Source organism: Phragmites australis, chromosome 7 (genome assembly GCF_958298935.1).
Source record: "Phragmites australis chromosome 7, lpPhrAust1.1, whole genome shotgun sequence".
In the NCBI taxonomy this organism is placed as follows: domain Eukaryota; kingdom Viridiplantae; phylum Streptophyta; class Magnoliopsida; order Poales; family Poaceae; genus Phragmites; species Phragmites australis.
This window is the reverse complement of record NC_084927.1, coordinates 37,811,641-37,830,368: the sequence shown is the minus strand read 5'-3', so window position 1 is coordinate 37,830,368 and position 18,728 is coordinate 37,811,641. Positions and strand designations below refer to the sequence as shown.

The following is an 18,728-nucleotide window of genomic DNA, read 5'->3' as shown; positions in this document are numbered from 1 at the left end:
GTGTGATTTCTGAACAGCAATCTTGTTTGTCTACACCCCATCAAAATACAGTAGACAATTTTACCAGTGATACTCTTAATTATGAATATTTCATGTTATTATATATATAGGAGAGGTCTTAATTTCTTGAACTGTAGTTCAAATTATTTTTATTGTGCAAATTTCGACTGTGAGGATGAGATGCAGCAGCTTAGCATGTAAACTAATTTCCTGGTGGATCTATCAGACGGTATTTTTTGCCAAAGTAAAATTCTATCATCTGCCCATAACTAAGATCGTAAATTATGTTTTTAAATTTGAATTTACTTGTGCAAAGAGAAGCCAATTTCTCATTTACTACATTCTCTCACCAAGTAGTAGACTTCATTTTTGGGTAAGTTACACTAAGATGGAAGGCACGCTACGCCACTCCCGTCGTGTATTTCATGATTGAACTATATTTTTGTCATACAGAGCATGACAAAAAAAACTAATAAAATTTGGTTCATTAATTTTAGACATCTGGGGATTTAGTTGTGAATTTATCAATATTTAATGCATTCACTTAATTATAGGAAAAACATTAGCATTTTCATTCGGCACATAATTTTTACATGTAAACGACAGTAATACAAAACCAACAAAATCGGTTCCTTTTTTTAGCTCTAGATATTTTCCTGTGCATTTTAGATTATTTCAATTGATTTATCAATACAACTAATATTCCTTTTGTTATTTTCTAGAATTTCCCGAAAATAAAAATACCCTAAAATGCTTTTTTACCCAGATCCATCTAGCTACAGTCTGGTTCAGTGGGTCCAGGACCTGTTGGATCAAGTTAAAATGTTTGATCTCGGTCAAAATTGACTAGTGGGGGGGGTGGTGGGGACGGTGGTTTGATCGAGCTTTGATTAGTCGCTGGCAGTGAATGGCGGCGGAGCTCAGTCGAAAAGGGTACCATGAGCTTCAGCACAACATGGAGATTCCATTTGAGCCACCGGCGGCGACATGCACGACGACAGCCATGGTGTGCGGCGGCGCTCAAGTTGACAGCGGCAGGGCACTATGGCGAGGGAAGGAGGGAGGGAAGGGCATGGAGGAAGACCGCTGCGCGGGAGCTCCAGTTAGGGAAGCGGCTCAGGAAAACAGAGATCCGATGGAGGAACTAGTGGGCAACCTCCTTGGCATTGAAGCACTGAAGGCCGGGTAGCGAGGAGCAGTGGTGATTTTGTCGCTAGCGAAGGCTAGGGGCAGGGATACATGGATGACCAGATCGACATCCTTGTTCGGATCTAACGACCGTCGACACCAAACTCAATTTACATAATAAAAAAAAACAAAAAACAAAGTGTAATTTACACCTAGATAAAAATAAATAAAAAATGTGAAATCAATTTACACCCAAAAAATCACAGTGCTTGAACAGTGCATCGATGCCCTCCAAATCATCCATGTTAAAGAGTAGTATATTTGTGTTATCATGCAGCTAATGTGTTTGACCAATAATATAACTTATCCATACTGTTTTTATTTTTTTGCAATCTATTGAGCTCTTAAGAAATTACATGTACTAACTTCACCGTCAAGTTCATAGTTGCTACAACCCAGACAAGCCAACCAAAACGAGAATGTATCAGCTACTACAACCCCTCAGTATTGTTGCGCTACCAACAATGATCAAGCATCCACCAATAGATAATATGATGCACACAATGAGAAATAAAAAGGAGATGTTTAAGTGGACAATAGCTCATTTTCCTTTTCCTCTCCTTTCTTTTAAGATTTCGTGTTTCAGCGTATTCGCTATTTTTGTTCTTAATATGTGAACTGAGTTTAGACATGAAATTTTGTGCCAATGTTTTTCATGATCATCTGAACCCAAATGGGTGGTAGCACAAGATACATTCTCCAAAGGCAATAAGTAATTTTGGATGACGTGGGTTGTGAATCGGTTACCTCTATATTGTATCTTCATTTTTCACCATGTTTATATGAGGATCTAAATGGGTGGTGTTTTGTTAATCTGTGCTTTGCAAATGCCTAGCATTTTGAACTCACATTTCATCTTATCCGTAAGAATTTAAAAGTTGCGGTCTCATATATTTTTAATTCCATTTCAACATACGTGTACTTAGCTAGTTATTAGTTAGACCGATGGATATACTTAGGTTCACTGATTTGCACTCCTAACGGAGGATGATGGATTGCGCTTTCTATGTGGACTTGGTTCATGCGCGCTTTGTAGACATGGCAACTGACATAGTACATGTGGATGTAAATGTTGGATTTTTCAAAAAATTATAGATGTTGAAATGGAACAAATAGCTTGGAGGTGAATGGTGTAGCGTTTAGTTCATGGCTCTAAGGACAATTTTAGAATAACCTCTCACTAGTACCTTATCCACAGGATGGGAACAACATTACTACAAAACTAGTCAAAAGTAGCGATATATCAGTGCTGGTTGTGCAGGAATCGTCACTGAAGATGTATCAGTGTCAACTCTTAACCTCCCACGTCCGAACAATGATGGAGCCACTAAAAACTAGCACTGATAGTCCGTATCAATATTGTTTCGTGTTACAAACTAACACAGATACATCAATATCAGTTTGTAACACCAACCAGCACTGATACGGACTATCAGTGCTGGTTCTAGTCACAAGTAGCACTAATAGTTCATCTAGATCTGAAATTTTGATCCATTCTAATTTTGGCTTGACCAAACGTCTCACTCCAACTACCAATGCCGGTTCTGGTCACAATCGACACTGATAGTCTATATGACCTAAAATTTTGTTCTAATATAATTTTGGCTCGAGCAAGTCTGGCTCTAGATTTTTTTTCTCGACTATTCTCTCTCTCTCTCTCTCTCTCTCTCTCTCTCTCTCTCTCTCTCTCTTGTTCCCCACCACCTCTCTCTCGATCTATCCTCTCTCTCGTACTTGGCAGCATAATTGGCTACTTGGGCTTTGCGGCGCGGATGTGGAGGTCGCTGGGATGGAGCACGACGAGGAGGGCAACGACATGGAGGAGCTTGGCATGAAGGAGCACGGCGAGGAGGGTGACAGCACGGAGGATCTCGGCGTGGAGAAGGGCGACGACATGGAGAAGGGTGCTGCATCGAGGGATCCGGCTGTTTGGGCTTGGCACCTTGGCGGTGCGGATGTGGAGGTCACTGGGATGGAGCTCGGCGTGGAGGAGCACGGTGAGGAGGGCAACGGCATTGAAAGTGCATATAGCCTTTAAATGTGGTTTTGGTAATTAATGATAATATCTATAGACTACCAATATTATTGATAATTATTGGTAGGTTGTTCCATATGTGTTGCATGGAGAAGAGATATGTATAAAGATTAATGAGCTCTAAGTGATACTCGGGTAAGTGACGATAATACCTATAGACAAACAATTATATTGAGAATTATTATTAAGATTATTCCATAGGAGATGCATAAGAAATAAAGTATTGATTCGTTGATGAATGCCATGAGATCAAAAGAAATACATCATTGTCATTGAGCTCTTAGTGATGCTTATGAGATGAATGAGAAGCTCAAGAAGATTAACAATAAACAAAAATGTTAAGTTACTTATAGAGATCAAATAACTAAAGGTATGACATTATCAATTAGGTTTTGTGAACTAATTATGTGTTTGTGCTTGAGGGTGAGTTGATGTTAGATTCCATAAAAAGACATGAGTTGAATTGAGATATTCAATATGCTAAGTTGGAAGAGCAAGATAAGATGAGCTTAGTGGATAATTTGTGTGCTTGATGCTTAGGTTCATGCCTAAGTGGTGAACCAGATGAAGATGATAAAAATAGAGAAGTCTTTTGTGCTTGGTGTATGGAAAGCAATCAAGTAAACTTCATCAAGCTTTCGGAAGATAAAGTGAATATCAAAATAGAAGCAAGGATAATCATCGTTATTAAGAGAGGAGAAGTTGATGATAAGCCTTGAAGAGCTATGAGAAGGATTGGTGCTTGGATAATGTATTCGTCAAGTCCGACAAGATTGCTCAATGCAAAGGTATAACTAGAATAGGTTTTTCTAGTTTTGCTAGTCTCAAGGAGTTTGGTGGGAGATCGGGTTATAGGATCGATAGCCGTACTATCAAGAGGGGTTGTCGAAAGCATTGATCGATTGTTGTGTCGAGTGTTCAAACCATATGCTTAGTGCGAGATGAGTTTATGTTGAGAGTTCGCTTTATGAGTTCAAAGTATCTAAAAGGTGTTTTAGATCTAACTCTTTGTGTTGTCGGGCTTAGTGGTAAAAGTGGTTGTAGTCAAGTCTTAGTGGTGTTTGGCATGTTCCATATGGTTCCTAGTTTAATTTTGTGGGATTAAACTTTGGACAATAGGTGGAAGTATCTGAATCAGTCTTCAGAGTGTTCCTAGTTTTGATCAAATATGTTTGAGATCACGAATTCAGTAGGAATGTGTAGCCCTCTGAATAATCTTTCCGTAGAGTCCAAAATTCTAAAATTTGGACTTCGGAATCAAAAGTTATCAACGTTTTCAGAGTGCCAGCTATGCTGAAATCAGAAGTTTCGACGTCATTAGGAAATTCCGATGTTTTAGTAATTCGAGGCTCTCGGTTTGCTAATTAGTTTATAATCAGAAGTTCTAATATTTTGGTCGGAAGTTCCGATCTATATTGGATTGTGCGATATCCTCAAAGCCTTAGGTTCTCGGTTGGGGTTGTTGCTAATCGAAAGTTCCGATGTGTTCTAGGAAAAGGTGTAACGGCTAGTTTCCGACTGTTGGGATCGGGAATTCTGATCGGGGGATCAAAAGTTCCGATCAGTATAGAATCTGCGCAATAGCTAGTTTTTCAGAGTGGGGTATAGATACCCCTTAGCCTCATTTCGTGGGGTTGGTTGCTTAGAGGGCTTTGTGTTGCTCGTGTGAGGTGTTTTGAACTTGGTGTTTTACCTTGAATGCTCCTATTCCCTCTTTAACAAGATTTGATGAAAATTAAGCCTTGGTGGCTTAGTAATTAAAGAGAGAGGTGTGTAAGAGGTGTGGTGCTTTGGTAGCCCACGGACTGCCACATAGGTTGCGTGTGTTTGGGCACTCGGTGTTGATCGTGCGTGAGTTTGAGAATTTATTACTCTTGAAGATCATTGTCTTCTAGACAACTCAGTGGTGGATTATCGGTGATCTACTCAAATGAAGATTTTAAGGAGGCTCGGAAGTGGTTGCGAAAATCACTATCTCCAGAGTGGAGGAAGAGTTGGCTATAGTGGAGGCAATGAGTACATATGTGCAACTTCGTGAGGAAAATGGTTGAAAAAGATCCGACTCAACTGTGACCGAGCTTCCTCAACAGAGACGTAGGATATCAATGGATATCCAAACTTCGGTAACAAATTATTTATCTCCGTATACTCTTGTGTATTACTTTGATATCTATGCTTGTATGCTTATTTGTATGTGCGTAAAGTTAATTTCGTGATTCTGAAATCTGTTGTTTTGAACTGATCAGAACTTCCGATTTTAGGAATCAGAACATCCTATGAACAGTACTAAAATTTCCGATGCACAATAATTTTTGAATTTCATATTAGAGTTATCTTGTTAGATTTAGATAATCTTTGTTACACTCTAAGATTATAACATTCATATTGGCTTAGGGTGTTTATATACTAGTTGAGCCTAACATATTTAGTCTTTTCACTTGTGAAAAATCTGTTAGTTTATTTTCGCTTCAAGTTTAGAACAAATAGTAAAAGGGGCGAAGTTTTGTTAAAATACTTATTCACCCCTTCTAGATGACATCATTATCCTTTCAGGCATGGAGTAGCACGACGGGAAAAAGCTCGGTGTGGGGGAGCTCGGCATGGAGGAGGGCGATGGCATGGAGTAGGGCGACAACATGAAGTAGTTCGGCGTGGAGGAGCACAGTGAGCGCGCCAGTCGGATACACGGTCGTGGAGGACCACGACTTCTCTGATGTGCGAGCGGCGGCATAGGAAGCGAGGTGGGGATGGAGGAGAGTGCTAGGCGGGGGCTGGAGCAGGGGTCATGCGTGCTTGGAGTAAGGGGAGCTCGACGGCGGGAGCGGCGACGGTAGTGGCAGTGGGGGAGTGGCTACCGGAGCGTCCGAGCTGGCTCAGATGCTGCCCCCGCCGATTTTCTCTTTTTTTAGTCTCTAAAAAATGCAACTGTGTCAGATGAGGAACTAGCATGATACTAGCCGAGTATCAGTACCGAATAAAGAGTGCCGGTTGAAAAACCGACAGTAAAATTATTTTTCAACTAACACTGATATGTAGTTATGCAATAGTGAGCCTCTCGTAAGATTGTTAAACAAAATATCATTTTGTCTAAGTCGAGAATCACTCATATTTCTTATTATTTTTAACAAAATTCTTATAAAGCTTCTTCTTCGTTGATAAAAGGTCACATCTTCCCGCCACATCATGAACTAGTAGTCAAACAAGTTAGCCGGCGTGTGTGAGTATGTACATATGGTGGTATGAGTGTATCCGTATGTATAAATGGACTCAATGTATAGGGAGCAAGGGCACAAGCCGTCGCTCAATTTCTTGTTTTTTGTGGACTTAGGATATGTTTGGTTGATAGTCTAAGGATGCCAACGTTTGCCATAGACTTTTATCAATCTTGTCTAAGGTTTAGCGATTAAATTTGGCGTCACACTTTAGCTAGTCTAAGATAATTTTGCCACGCTTTTCTGTGTCTATAATGTATAGGACCAAACATGTAACTAAGGTGATCAAACTTGTCTAGTTTGTGGTGTGGCAAAATATGGCAAGGTGTGGTTATGAACCACAAATATGCCCTTAGTATTTTTTTAAGTTATACAAAGGCCAGTTATTGGTATGCTGGGTCCACCTTTGTACTACGTATACGAGTTGTAATGGTGTTTAAAAAATAAACAGGCCGGGCGGGCCACTAGGGTTTCTAGCAGAATTTGGTGCTTTATGGCAGTTTTGTTTCTTCTGGGTTGGGCCGAATTCCGCGCTCACGAAACGAGGAAGAAAAAAAAAATCCGCTCGTCTCCAACAAATCTCGCCCGTGAAAGTTAACTGGTGGCCGCTGGCAATTGGCACCTGACAGAAGATTTCTCCTCCCCCTCCCCGCTCATCGGCATCGCTCATGGCGTCCGCGCCGAGCACCACAGCGACGCCCCCTCCCCGCTCGCCGTTCTCCCCGGTCCGCGGGCCCCGCCTTCCGGCCACGCTCCGCCTCTCGCCCGCTCAACCCGCGCCGGCTGCCTGCCGCGCGGCGCCCGCAGCTACAGGCCGGCTCCCGAGCGCGCGGGCGCGCATTCGGTGCGGCGCGGCGGTGAATTTCATCGGGCAGAACGAGTTCGCGGCGGAGGTGCTGGAGTCGGAGATGCCCGTGCTCGTCGACTTCATCGCCAGCTGGTGCGGGCCGTGCCGCCTCATTGCGCCCGTCGTCGATTGGGCCTCCGAGGTATAGGCTACTCTGCTGCGCCTTGATAGATGCTCACCCATACGTTTTTACTCTTCTTTCGACTTACTCCAATTGTAAATGTAGGTGTTTTAGACTTATATATAAGAATTAAAAAAAATAGATCAAATGATATTGTTATTTTTTATTTATTCTGCATCGGAAAAGATAAGTCATTCATTTGTGAGAGTGATAGTATTTATTAAACAAGGGCAAGATGAGAAAAAAAAAAGAAAAAAATGCATATAAGTTCGAGAATGACTTATATTTAGAAAATAGTTGAGGAGGCTAAAACGACCTACATTTGCAATCAGAGGGAGCAGTTTTTTTCGCGAGTGCCTAATGTAAGGGATAGCGCCTGTCCCGGAATTTGGCACCAGACCCAATGCCAATGAAAGCCTTTTTAAGTGCTAAACTACAGTTACCAACAATCTCAGTGTAGTTATCATGAAGTTAGAACAACAAAGCTTCAAATCAGTATATAACTAGTACAGTTTTCTTTGTGATGGAAATTCATGGCCAAAATGTTTTATGAGAAATACAGCCAAATCCTAGACACTGTAACTAGGGAGTACAAAGGGAGCATAGTGTTGATCAGGTTGGGCAGATTTCATACAAGCAATCGTAGCCTTAAGCCATTAAGGACTTGATCCGTGGTGTGACGTTTTCCTAAATTGGTGCACAGGATTAATGAAAAAACTTAATTGAAGAGAATCCAGTGTTTTGAGCTATTTATGGAAACCAATGATTAATTGAACAATGTGTATATCAGTATATAATGTCCAGAAATTTGTCCTTTTTTCTTAACAAGGTCAAGCTACTCCCGTTTTTCTTTATTAGAGGGAAACAGTAGTTCAAAACATCGGCAATGTAAGCCTGACCAACATCATTCGTGCATACAAAATCCTTTGAGGGAAGTTCTTTTATGTGGTCACAAATTTTTTTTAAGGAGGAAGCATTGTTACTTTTAATCAGATTTGCCTTTGCCAGCTTTGATAAACTGAAATTTGGTGAAACAGGAATATGATGGGAGATTAAAGATTGTAAAGATTGATCATGATGCCAATCCTCAGTTGATAGAAGAGTACAAAGTTTATGGTCTCCCTACTCTGATTCTCTTCAAGAATGGGCAGGAGGTGCCAGGTAGCCGAAGAGAAGGTGCAATAACAAAGGACAAGTTGAAGCAATACCTGGAACCTCTATTGGAGACCTCAACTGTGGCTTAATATCATTGACTGTAGTTTGCAGCTCTGAGATGCCAATGGCATTGGCTATGTTAAAGAACTCTTCCTTCCACGAGCATCTTGTTTCTACATTGTAATTACCTACGGGATCATGATTAACTATGTATGATTGTCATCAACGATGCCAAAATTGGTATATAAAAGAAGGGTACGAATGTACCAACACTGATTTTAATAGTAGCTAAGCAAGTTCAGTTTCCGATATCTTTGCCATATACCATGATTTGTTGTTTCTCAAGTTTGATGAACCATACAAATGATCAAACTGCAATCTCAATAATTATATTCCCATGTTGTATTGTTGGAGTATAGTTTTTTCCTTAAATCTGTGGGCTGTGAGGATCCGTACAAGTCACTCCAGCCAAAATGCCAGCCGCTTTAGATGATTGAATCATCAAAGCATCTACTTTTTCTGTAACCTGATGCAGGCCAAAAGCGGAACCAAATGCTTCCATTTCCATTGGCCCAAAGTTCACCTGATACAAGGTTTTTGTCAGGCTTGGACTGAAACCAAGTAAACCCAGGCAGCTTCATGATTTCTATATCTCCCATGACCTCCCTCGCCATTCCTGCCCCCTCCCAGTTGTGCCGGCCAGCAAGCCTGCTGGACAACATGTATGGTGTGTTTGGTTGCAAAAGAAAGGATGGAGGCCAACATCGTGTAGCTTGGCTGAATAGAAGCAGGTTGGTGGAACCGTATAGTTCTTGAGAAAAATGTTTGATTGACTATGTAAGTGGATCTAATGATGGATACAGTGAAATTATAAAGGTGATTGTTTATTTGTATGAGTGGATGTAATGATCCTGTGACCTAAGACTGACGAGTGAGTCCTACTGACATTATAGTTCATACAGCTTGCATTTGCCTAGCTTGGATGTGAATAAGGCTCGATTTGAGCGTATTGTATAGCCAGAATGACTTATGCATGCTGTATTCACTATGTAGGTAACTAAACAGACTTATGTACAGGAATACATAAGCGAATGCAAGTTTCTGGTATATGCAAGCTCGGATGTAGCAAACCAAACATACCCTATGTTGATGGATCATCCTTCTCGAGCGCAAGTGCATGCTCTGCAGCTCGCTTGCCTGCGTCCTCGTTGCCATGAAGATGACAGGCGCCGAGCAATGCCTGCCATACCAGAACTCCAGGGTGAAATGGCATCCGTGATATCAGCTCCCCAGACTCTTCGATATGACCTGCTTTTCCAAGGAGATCGACCATGCAGGCGTAGTGATCAGATCCTCGCCAGGCACAACACCAAACTTGTCCGCCATGGCGTTGAAGTATATCCAACCTTTATCTACAAACCCACCTTGGCCACAAGCGTAAAGAACACAGATTAATGTGGCGTAGTTGGGTGCCATGGCTTTCGACAGCATGTCGTCGAACACCTCCAAAGCCTCCCGAGCCCGCCCGTTCCGTGCAAAACCCATGTTCATTGCTGTCCAGGATATAATCTGACGCTGCTGCATCGACTGGAATACCTTGTATGCACAGCTCACTGACCCGCACTTCGCGTACATGTCAATGAGCGCATTGTTGACGCCGACATCTGAGTCATCTCCTAGCTTGATGACATATCCATGGAATTTCCTTCCTTCGTCCAGATTAGTAAGATCTGCACAGGCATTGACGGCAGTTGCAAATGTGTAGTTGTTAGGCATAACTCCATCCAGCATCGTGTCACTGAGAACTCCAATGGCCCAAGCAGACTCGCCACAGTGTAGGCATCCAGCGGCCATCTCTGTCCATGACCTCGACGGCTCTCAGGCATCCCGGGGGTGGACGGTAAATGAAATACCGACCACCCCGGACGGTAACTCAAATGACGACCACATTTTGGATTGTGATTATTCTCCGCTATCCAAATATTTTCAAAAACCACCTATTATTCGCGATCCATTGTTTTTGCAAATTTGTACCTCATTCCTGGTATCCTCCTCGCTCTCTCCCATGGCCAAGGCTCCCTTTCCTGTCCGCCGCCGGCGACATGAACTTGCTGGAGAGCCGCGGCCCGTGGTGCAAGCGGATAAAAGGTTGCACCTTCCCCTCCCCGCGGCCGTTCTTGTGCTCCGCCTTCTTTCCTCCGCCTACTCCGCTCCCTCTCTTCTCCACCTCCGGTGGCGGTTGGTCGCCCCGGTGCGGAGCCTCGACTGAGCTCGAGGTCGAGGGATTCCTGTGTTAAGAACCGTATGGTAGTCTCAGCCTCTCAGGAGCCAGGTGGGCGAGCTCCGGAGCTCGGACGCATTCTCGTCGTGTCCCAGGTGTTCGACCACCACGCCTTCGTGCTAGGGAGCTGACCCAAGTTCAGGGCCTCATCGCGAAACCAGCAAAAGTGGCTCCTCGCCATTCTCCGACATGGTCTGCTGTGGGTGAGGCGGCGTTAGGGCGCGCCGGCGAGGGGCCACGGCGTGGTGGACTACTGGCAGGTCAGTGGTCACGCTGAGCGGCCGGTTCCACGCGAGTAATAGGGGATTTTGTGAAAATATTTTTCTTCTCGAAAGGAAGACAAGAGTATCGTCAAGTATAGAAGAAGATAATTAATTTACCTTACAAAATAAATTGAGCTCAAAAATTATATAATTGTAAGGTTAATTAGAGAAAAACTGATCAAAATCCGCAAGTAGGGGGCATCACTACTACTGAAAACGAGAAGACTCACCACCACACGCCAACACAATATAAACAACTGATGGAGTTCGACGTGAGTCATCGTTGCTGAACTCGTCATACTCACGGCGACGCAGCAGCTTCGACTTCTCAAGGTAAACTTCAGCCACTACCTCAAAGCCGACAGGCCTTCACCCAATACCAAACATTGAAAATGCAAGAGAAAGCATAACTTCGTGTCATCGTTGCCAAACTCATTAAACCCCTCGAGGTAGTAGCTTCGACTCCACCTCAACATGATCAACCAAGCACGTTCCAGTATTCCACCAAGAGTCCGAGACATAGCTTCAATGGGGTAGAAAGTCTCGCCACAACATGCCCCAACCCGAGGGCAAGTATGTGTAAAAATCGCCGCCAATCAAAAACACGCTGCACTCCAGTTGGTGGTCACAATGAGGGACCTTCGTAGCGATGCCTCAACGGAGGACATAACGCCAAATACGTTGCCATCTCCGCTACAAGGCTAGGTTTTCACTCAGAGAGTCTAAATACTGAGCGGGTGAAAAAGAAGGGGCACTTGAACAGACACCTCCATATAAAAGAACGACGCTCAAAAGCTTGAGTGTCACCGTCGTCGACACCAACATAAGCCAGTCTAGGCTTTTACCCTGACCTCCACCGACCCATCCGCTACAATAGTAACCCGACAGAGATCATACCGCCACCGCTACGGGCACCAGCCACATAAGAGCACACCACCTCCAAAGCCCTCGAGCGCTAGATCTCCCCGCGGGCCAGATCTAAAGGGAGATAGATATATTCGACAAAGAGAGAAGACCGAGCGGCAGAAAACTAGAGCGACCATGTAGCCAGAGAGCCCGACAGCTGCAACAACGTGTGGTAAAGGCCGTTCAACGTGCATACCTATCGTCGAGTACGACTAAAAAAGGCCACGCGGGGGCTGAGGCCACTAGCTTTTGGGTAAATATTTGGATCGTGAATAATAATCACTATTCAAATGAGGGACTGATTAAAAAAATTGTTGACCGTGGTCCACTCAGAGGCATGCTATCTTAATACGTCAGTTCTAAGATGTGCGTCCCCGATTGAGCTATGGCCCAAGACTACAGGTTCCAGGACTTGGCCCACTCTCTCTCTCTCATGGCCGGCGGCCAGCGCCCAACAAGAAGCCTGCGCGGGCGCCATAGCGGACGCCCCCAAGGCATGCTTACACACGCATGATGGGATGCATATATGCTTACACACGTGTACGTATCCTTACACACGCATGTGCGTAGGGTGTGTGTATCCTGAGTTGCATCGTTAACAAATCTTCTAACGACCTGATCAGAAATCACAAATCTTGGCCAAATCCAAGACGTGAAATTTCTACCATATAAAATATAAGTTAATTCTTACGTCATATTTCCCCACTCTATTTCTATCTTAATAAAAACTTTTAAAATTTAAATAATTTACTCATTTTTATTATTCATCTTCTTCCTCCAATCTCCCGTCTCGCTACTTACTACGGATATGAATATAAGGTCGGTTTTACTAATGAGAATAAAGAAAAAATTAGGAGAAAAGATAGCAAATAATCTCCTCATTCTTTTTTAATCTATCTAAAATCAATCTATGGTATCGCTCTCGACGTGTTTGTTTGGCGGTACTCTCATGACATATTAACATCTATATACCTTGAGTTTATACTTATATAAACATGTCTAATATTTATATATATTTTTTTAACTCATGACGTTTATCTAGTTTTTTTTTAAAAAAAGAGTTGCTGCTGCATACCATGCCGACCTGGGCCAAGATACGCGAAATCACAAATCTGGGCCCAACCCAACTCGAGTCTCTTCCTTGCCCGCTCAAGCCCTCCCCTCCTGCTTGCTCCCTACGCCGACCCGTCCCCCACATCGCCGCCACCGCGCTCCGCAGCTGCCCTCCTCGCGCGCTCCACCGCCTCCCGCCCTGCGCGCGCCTAGTCTCCCTCCCGCCCTCCACATGTCGTCTTCCGCCGTGGTGCGAGCGTGGCGGCGCTCCCTCCGCGACGCCCTCCTGCGCGGCTCCGCGCGGCGCGGCGCATCCGAAGTGCCCGCGCGGCCGGCCAGCTCGGCCTCAGCGTCCGGTGCGGAGGCAGCCGCGCTGAAGAAGGTGCCCCCGCCGCCCCGCAAGGTAACGCGTCCGCTACCGCCGCCACCCTCTCTTCGGCATTTGGACATACACGTCACATGCATTGATCTTGCTGAGCTCATCCCCCGTTGCTTTTCTCCACAAAAGTCGCCGGACGTAGCATGCGGTGATGGCTTTTGAGTTTGTTGGCGGCGTGCTGCTTATTTGCTTCTTAGTACCTTTAGCGACTTTTACTTATTGTGCTTGGCTGCTGATTCGTTGCATGTCTCCTCATGCCTCCTTAACGTGCTTCGTCTATGAGGAAAAATGTCTTTTTGTTAAGCCTTTCTACCACAGTTATTTACAATCTGTCTTGACATGATGTAATACCAAGACAAGCTCTGATTTGTAATGTTTTTTCACAACAACAGTGGACGGAGGACTCTTTTATTCTAGATATTGAATATGTTGCGAAAAATGTGATCTTGCCTGCATTACTAATCAATTAAAAAAACTTGATGAACTAATTGCTTGTGAAGGATCTTGTGAGCTCTCGATCATTGGTTTGAATTTGATTTCCGGACTGACTTTTTCACTGCTATTTCCCCTTTTTTGCTTCATTAATTTGTTTTGTGTTTCTTATCACTTTGGCAGGGGAGGCTTTTAACTGGGGCCATGATAGGGTTGGCCATTGCCGGAGGTGCTTACGTGAGTACCGCCGATGAAGCCAAGTTTTGGTACATTATATTAAGTTCTTGACCATTTACTTCTCTAGTACTATTTCTAATTTTGTTTGGAATATTTCTAACTTACGTGAGTACCCCCTTATGTGCTTGAAAATTTGTGCTAACTGGTATTTTTAAAAGTTCATTAGCCGCAAAATTATTTGGCATCATTATTGACTAAGTGCCTTTGCTAAACCCTTGCTGATTGTAGTGGCTGGTTATTCAAGTCGACAGAACTTGTGAATCCACTTTTTGCACTGCTAGATGCAGAGTTTGCTCATCGTCTGGCTGTTAAAGCTGCTGCCCATGGATTTGTTCCGAGAGAAAAAAGACCTGACCCACCAGTTCTTGGGCTAGAGGTTTGGGGAAGGAAGTTTGCAAATCCAATTGGTCTTGCCGCTGGTTTTGATAAAAATGCTGAGGCAATTGAAGGTCTCTTAGGTATGGGATTTGGCTTTGTGGAAGTTGGCTCTGTGACACCTCTTCCTCAAGAGGGAAATCCCAAGCCTCGAATATATAGACTAAGAGAGCATGGGTAAGCATCTGTGTCTCGTTATTGATATTCAAACTATTCCATGCCAATCAAGTTCCCAAAAAATCAGAATGCTACTAAGTAGTTTCGTATGCTGCTGTTTTCTTGCTTTCTCTTCAGTGCTGTAATCAATCGATGCGGATTCAATAGCGAAGGAATCGTAGTAGTTGCTAAGCGTCTTGGGGCACAACATGGTAAGCGGAAGATGGAAGAAACTTCGAGCTCCACGTCTCCCTCAACCAGTGACGTAAAGCAAGGAGGGAAAGCAGGACCTGGAATCTTGGGAGTCAATCTCGGCAAGAACAAGACTAGTGAAGATGCTGCTGCTGATTACGTGCAAGGGGTTCATACATTGTCACAATATGCTGATTACTTGGTATTAATCCTTTCCGTTTACAAGATAACTTCACACTACAGCTTTGGTACCTCCGATTTCATATGGACTGTAGGTTCAGATAAATACTGTTGTTAGAATAAGAAGCTTTGCATTTATTCATATTATGCATTCTCATTTGGTGTGGCCTATCAAATGGAGAAACAGAATGGTCGAATGTTTTCTTTTTTCAATTTAGTCTTGGTTTTGTCCATTGGTTGAACGGTAGCAAGTGCATGATGTAGAAGAGAGGTGATGCAACTCAAGTACACTTTAGTTATGTCATTGTGGCTCAAAACATGATATATTGTGAAGTTCGATGGCATTTCTGGGTGGACAGGATGTTTGGACCTTGTGTAATTGTGACACTGCTTTCCTACTCTTTATGCAGGTCATAAATATTTCTTCCCCAAATACTCCTGGTCTTCGCAAATTGCAAGGTCGAAAACAACTGAAAGATCTTGTGAAGAAGGTGTGTAGCTGTTTTAACTGAAGTGCATCTTCTCTACGTTTGCATGGGAGATTTGTATGACCTACATTGGATGCGCAGGTGCAAGCTGCACGAGATGAGATGCAGTGGGCTGAAGATGGTCCTCCACCATTGCTTGTGAAGATCGCACCAGACTTGTCTAAGCAGGATCTTGAGGACATTGCTGCAGTGACATACTGAACTTAGCCTTGTTCTACAAGCATGTCCATCAGATAATTGAGATTCTTATGCTTTTTCCTATTGTTTTCCAGGTTGCTCTTGCTCTTAGGTTGGATGGCCTGGTAGGTTGACAATCCCTCCACATCTGATTTTACTATGGCACCAACTAGCATAATCTTATATAACTTTCATACCAGTTTTGCACTTCTGTCATCCAGATTTTGTGCTAATCTTGCTCATTATTTTTATCGATGTTTTTGACCACACAGATTATATCCAACACCACAGTTTCCAGACCACCTCCTGCAGATACACATCCATTGGCTCAGGAAACCGGTGGATTAAGTGGAAAGCCTTTGTTTGACTTATCTACTAACATTCTCAGCGAGATGTTTATCCTTACACGGGTATGTGTGTTGCCCCTGTTGCTTTCTTGAAAACTATATCTCTTTGTTTAAGCATATTTTTATTCAAATAGCTGTTCATTGGAGCCTTGTTCATGAACAACCCTTGTGTATCTCTTGCAGGGCAAGATTCCCCTCATAGGCTGTGGTGGTGTAAGTAGGTAATGTGATTTCTCGCTGGGACTGATCGGGACGACCTCGTCGAACTATCTACTTCGATGATTTTTTGCACTTTTAACGTACATAATTTCAATCAAAGTTATGCATGTAATTACAGCGGTGAGGATGCATACAAGAAGATCCGTTCTGGAGCTACACTTGTTCAACTTTACACTGCCTTTGCCTATGGTGGTCCAGCTCTTATCCCCAGAATAAAGGTTATAACTTAAACACATTTGTTACATATGAAGCTTCCAGGCTGCAGTACATCACTACCCCCTCCTTTTTGTAGTTAATAATATTATTGGATTCCAAGAAGAGATATAGCTACAGTTTCCCAAAGTGCCTCTACTTCATCTAATGTGTGCTGTATTTTACAAGATCTACTTCATCTAATGTGTGCTGTATTTTACAAGATTCACATCTCTTTATTCGTTGGCCACAAGGCTAAATAGGGGTGGTTTAGGAGAGAAACAAAATTTTAATTAATGCAAAACATGGGTGATTTTAAGGTACAAACAAATCAAAAGGAGCAGAGGGAGTTTTCTTTTTGTCAGAGTAAACCTGTATCTCACTTTTCACTGGAAATGAGGCTATCCAGCTCGAAATAGTTTTTTTTCCTTCTACTTACTAAGGAGCCATTTCCGAGTTTGATACTGATAGATTATTTGATATGTTCAGGGTGAGCTAGCAGAATGTTTGGAAAGAGATGGTTTCAAATCTGTTCAGGAAGCAGTCGGGGCAGATTTCAGATGAACCTAGCAGATTTCTGAGAAGGCCTCAATAATCATTCTGTCAATCTCATATAATTTCGTTGAGAAGCAGGCAACTTTTTGTAAGCATGTTTGCCAATTTCATTTGGCTGGTATTTGAAAAGAAATACCAAGTTGAAACATTTTTGAGCGAGTGGTACTCGTTAACCTTAGTAAAAGTTGATACATCACTTTTGGTTGTTCATTGCCTGTGTTTAAGCAAGTTGTACAACAAATTTTGGTTAAATTATGTGTATATTTCGTGGCGCCCTTTTGACAGATATGCATTGTTTTATGCATCAGGACAGTTTTAAAGTTCCATGAATATCTGAAATGCACTTCGCACTTAGTTTTTCAATTCTCCCAGAAATTTATATATTTGAATCAGATATTGATCTGGACTGGACTGTATTAGCAAGCCTGTATTATGTTTCCTAACTTACTGATAAAGTGAATGTCTTAACAGTAATTTTCTGTTGGTTCCAATCACATCTTTGTTGGTTTTTGTGTAAGCAGTATCTTAAACAGAGCGAACCAGTTTCAATCATTTTTTTTATCCATTTCAATCGTAATTGATCCTTCGTTACACGCTCAACTAGCGTATCTGGAGTTAAAAAATGGATATTTGAGTTGTTCTAGTATTACTAGTTATCGGATTGAAATATCTGTATCATGATTTGCATCTGCACTTCCCCTGTTAGCTCATTTGAAATGTGCCTGTTTGCAAGTCTAAGAAAACATCATGAACTCTATCATGCGCAGATGAATTGATCATCCCTGCTGCATGTGCATGAATCGAATCCTGCATCTCCAGGGTTGTTAAGATGTCATGTTTGTTGTTGCTACTTAAATGGACCCTACGCCATCGATAATCACATCAATTCATGATTTGGCATCAACAAAGTTCGTTTCCAATATATACCACTAGCATGTCATTGCCGTGATGTTATCATTTGCAACATACTATTTAGCATGTCAGACACTCTAAAAATGATCCTATTGCACTCGGTCCAAAACAGAATCCCAAACCGTTCCCCTCATATGGTGGCGGTGGCGGGGACGACAACGGCAGCATGGCTCGCGGTGAGGACGGCAGTGGCAATGGCGCCTGCGGAGACGGCCTCCTCGCTGGCGACCCTAATCTTTCCGCCCTGCATCGTCTCCTCTACCTGTTTAGAGCCTCTCGTGCTCCGTTGACTTGTGCGGACCTGGGAAGGGAGGCGAGATTATTGGTTCCTTGCACGCGCGCTGCTACCGGCACGCCGCACAGAAGGAGATCGCGCGCGTGGACGGTGCCGTCGCCGGTGGGATCCAGGCGTGGATCGGCTACGAGACCATTGCACGCCTCGTGGCCACGCTGCGGTGCTCCGATGACAGGGTAGACACCACCCGTGCGCTCCTCGCGGAGCTCGAGATGCAGCTGCTGTCCGTCGGCCGGTTCAACCCGCGGCTCCAACATGTGCTGTGGCAGCATGGCATGTTCGCCACAGTGGAGGTGAAGCTCGGGGACCTAGCTGTGGGCGACAATTGCGCAGCCAAGATGATGGCTCTGGTCCGCTTCAACAGGGACGTGTTCATGGGGCCAATTATGATGGACCCCACTATCAGCGCGCTGGTGGCATCCGCGTCCGGAAGTAAATTCTATAGGATCAGATCTTACGAAAGACATCATCTTCTGTGATAACACGTATCTCCTCACTTTCTCTCCTCTTCAACATAACCATTAGATTAGA

General features: G+C 43.4%; 2 protein-coding genes across 2 annotated transcripts; both read left to right on the top strand.

Moving 5' to 3' along the window:
• Positions 1-7,024: 7,024 nt before the first annotated feature.
• Positions 7,025-8,867, top strand: LOC133925260 (thioredoxin X, chloroplastic-like). The gene is made up of 2 exons (XM_062371164.1): positions 7,025-7,424; positions 8,441-8,867. The coding sequence occupies exons 1-2, from the start codon at positions 7,104-7,106 to the stop codon at positions 8,645-8,647; spliced, it is 528 nt and encodes a 175-aa protein (XP_062227148.1). The 5' UTR covers positions 7,025-7,103; the 3' UTR covers positions 8,648-8,867.
• Positions 8,868-13,111: 4,244 nt separating this feature from the next.
• LOC133925259 (dihydroorotate dehydrogenase (quinone), mitochondrial) lies at positions 13,112-17,297 on the top strand. Its single transcript, XM_062371163.1, has 11 exons — positions 13,112-13,464; positions 14,056-14,138; positions 14,338-14,661; positions 14,779-15,034; positions 15,423-15,503; positions 15,582-15,689; positions 15,773-15,802; positions 15,950-16,087; positions 16,208-16,245; positions 16,362-16,461; positions 16,925-17,297. The coding sequence occupies exons 1-11, from the start codon at positions 13,294-13,296 to the stop codon at positions 16,997-16,999; spliced, it is 1,404 nt and encodes a 467-aa protein (XP_062227147.1). The 5' UTR covers positions 13,112-13,293; the 3' UTR covers positions 17,000-17,297.
• Positions 17,298-18,728: the final 1,431 nt, after the last annotated feature.

Bases quoted from the DNA above. Each gene is read 5' to 3' on its own strand.
- LOC133925259 (XM_062371163.1), top strand. From the start codon at position 13,294: ATGTCGTCTTCCGCCGTGGTGCGAGCGTGGCGGCGCTCCCTCCGCGAC. The intron at 15,504-15,581 runs GTGTGTAGCTGT...TTGGATGCGCAG, and splicing joins TGAAAGATCTTGTGAAGAAG to GTGCAAGCTGCACGAGATGA. The intron at 15,690-15,772 runs GTGACATACTGA...ATTGTTTTCCAG, and splicing joins ATCTTGAGGACATTGCTGCA to GTTGCTCTTGCTCTTAGGTT.
- LOC133925260 (XM_062371164.1), top strand. From the start codon at position 7,104: ATGGCGTCCGCGCCGAGCACCACAGCGACGCCCCCTCCCCGCTCGCCG. The intron at 7,425-8,440 runs GTATAGGCTACT...TTGGTGAAACAG, and splicing joins TCGTCGATTGGGCCTCCGAG to GAATATGATGGGAGATTAAA.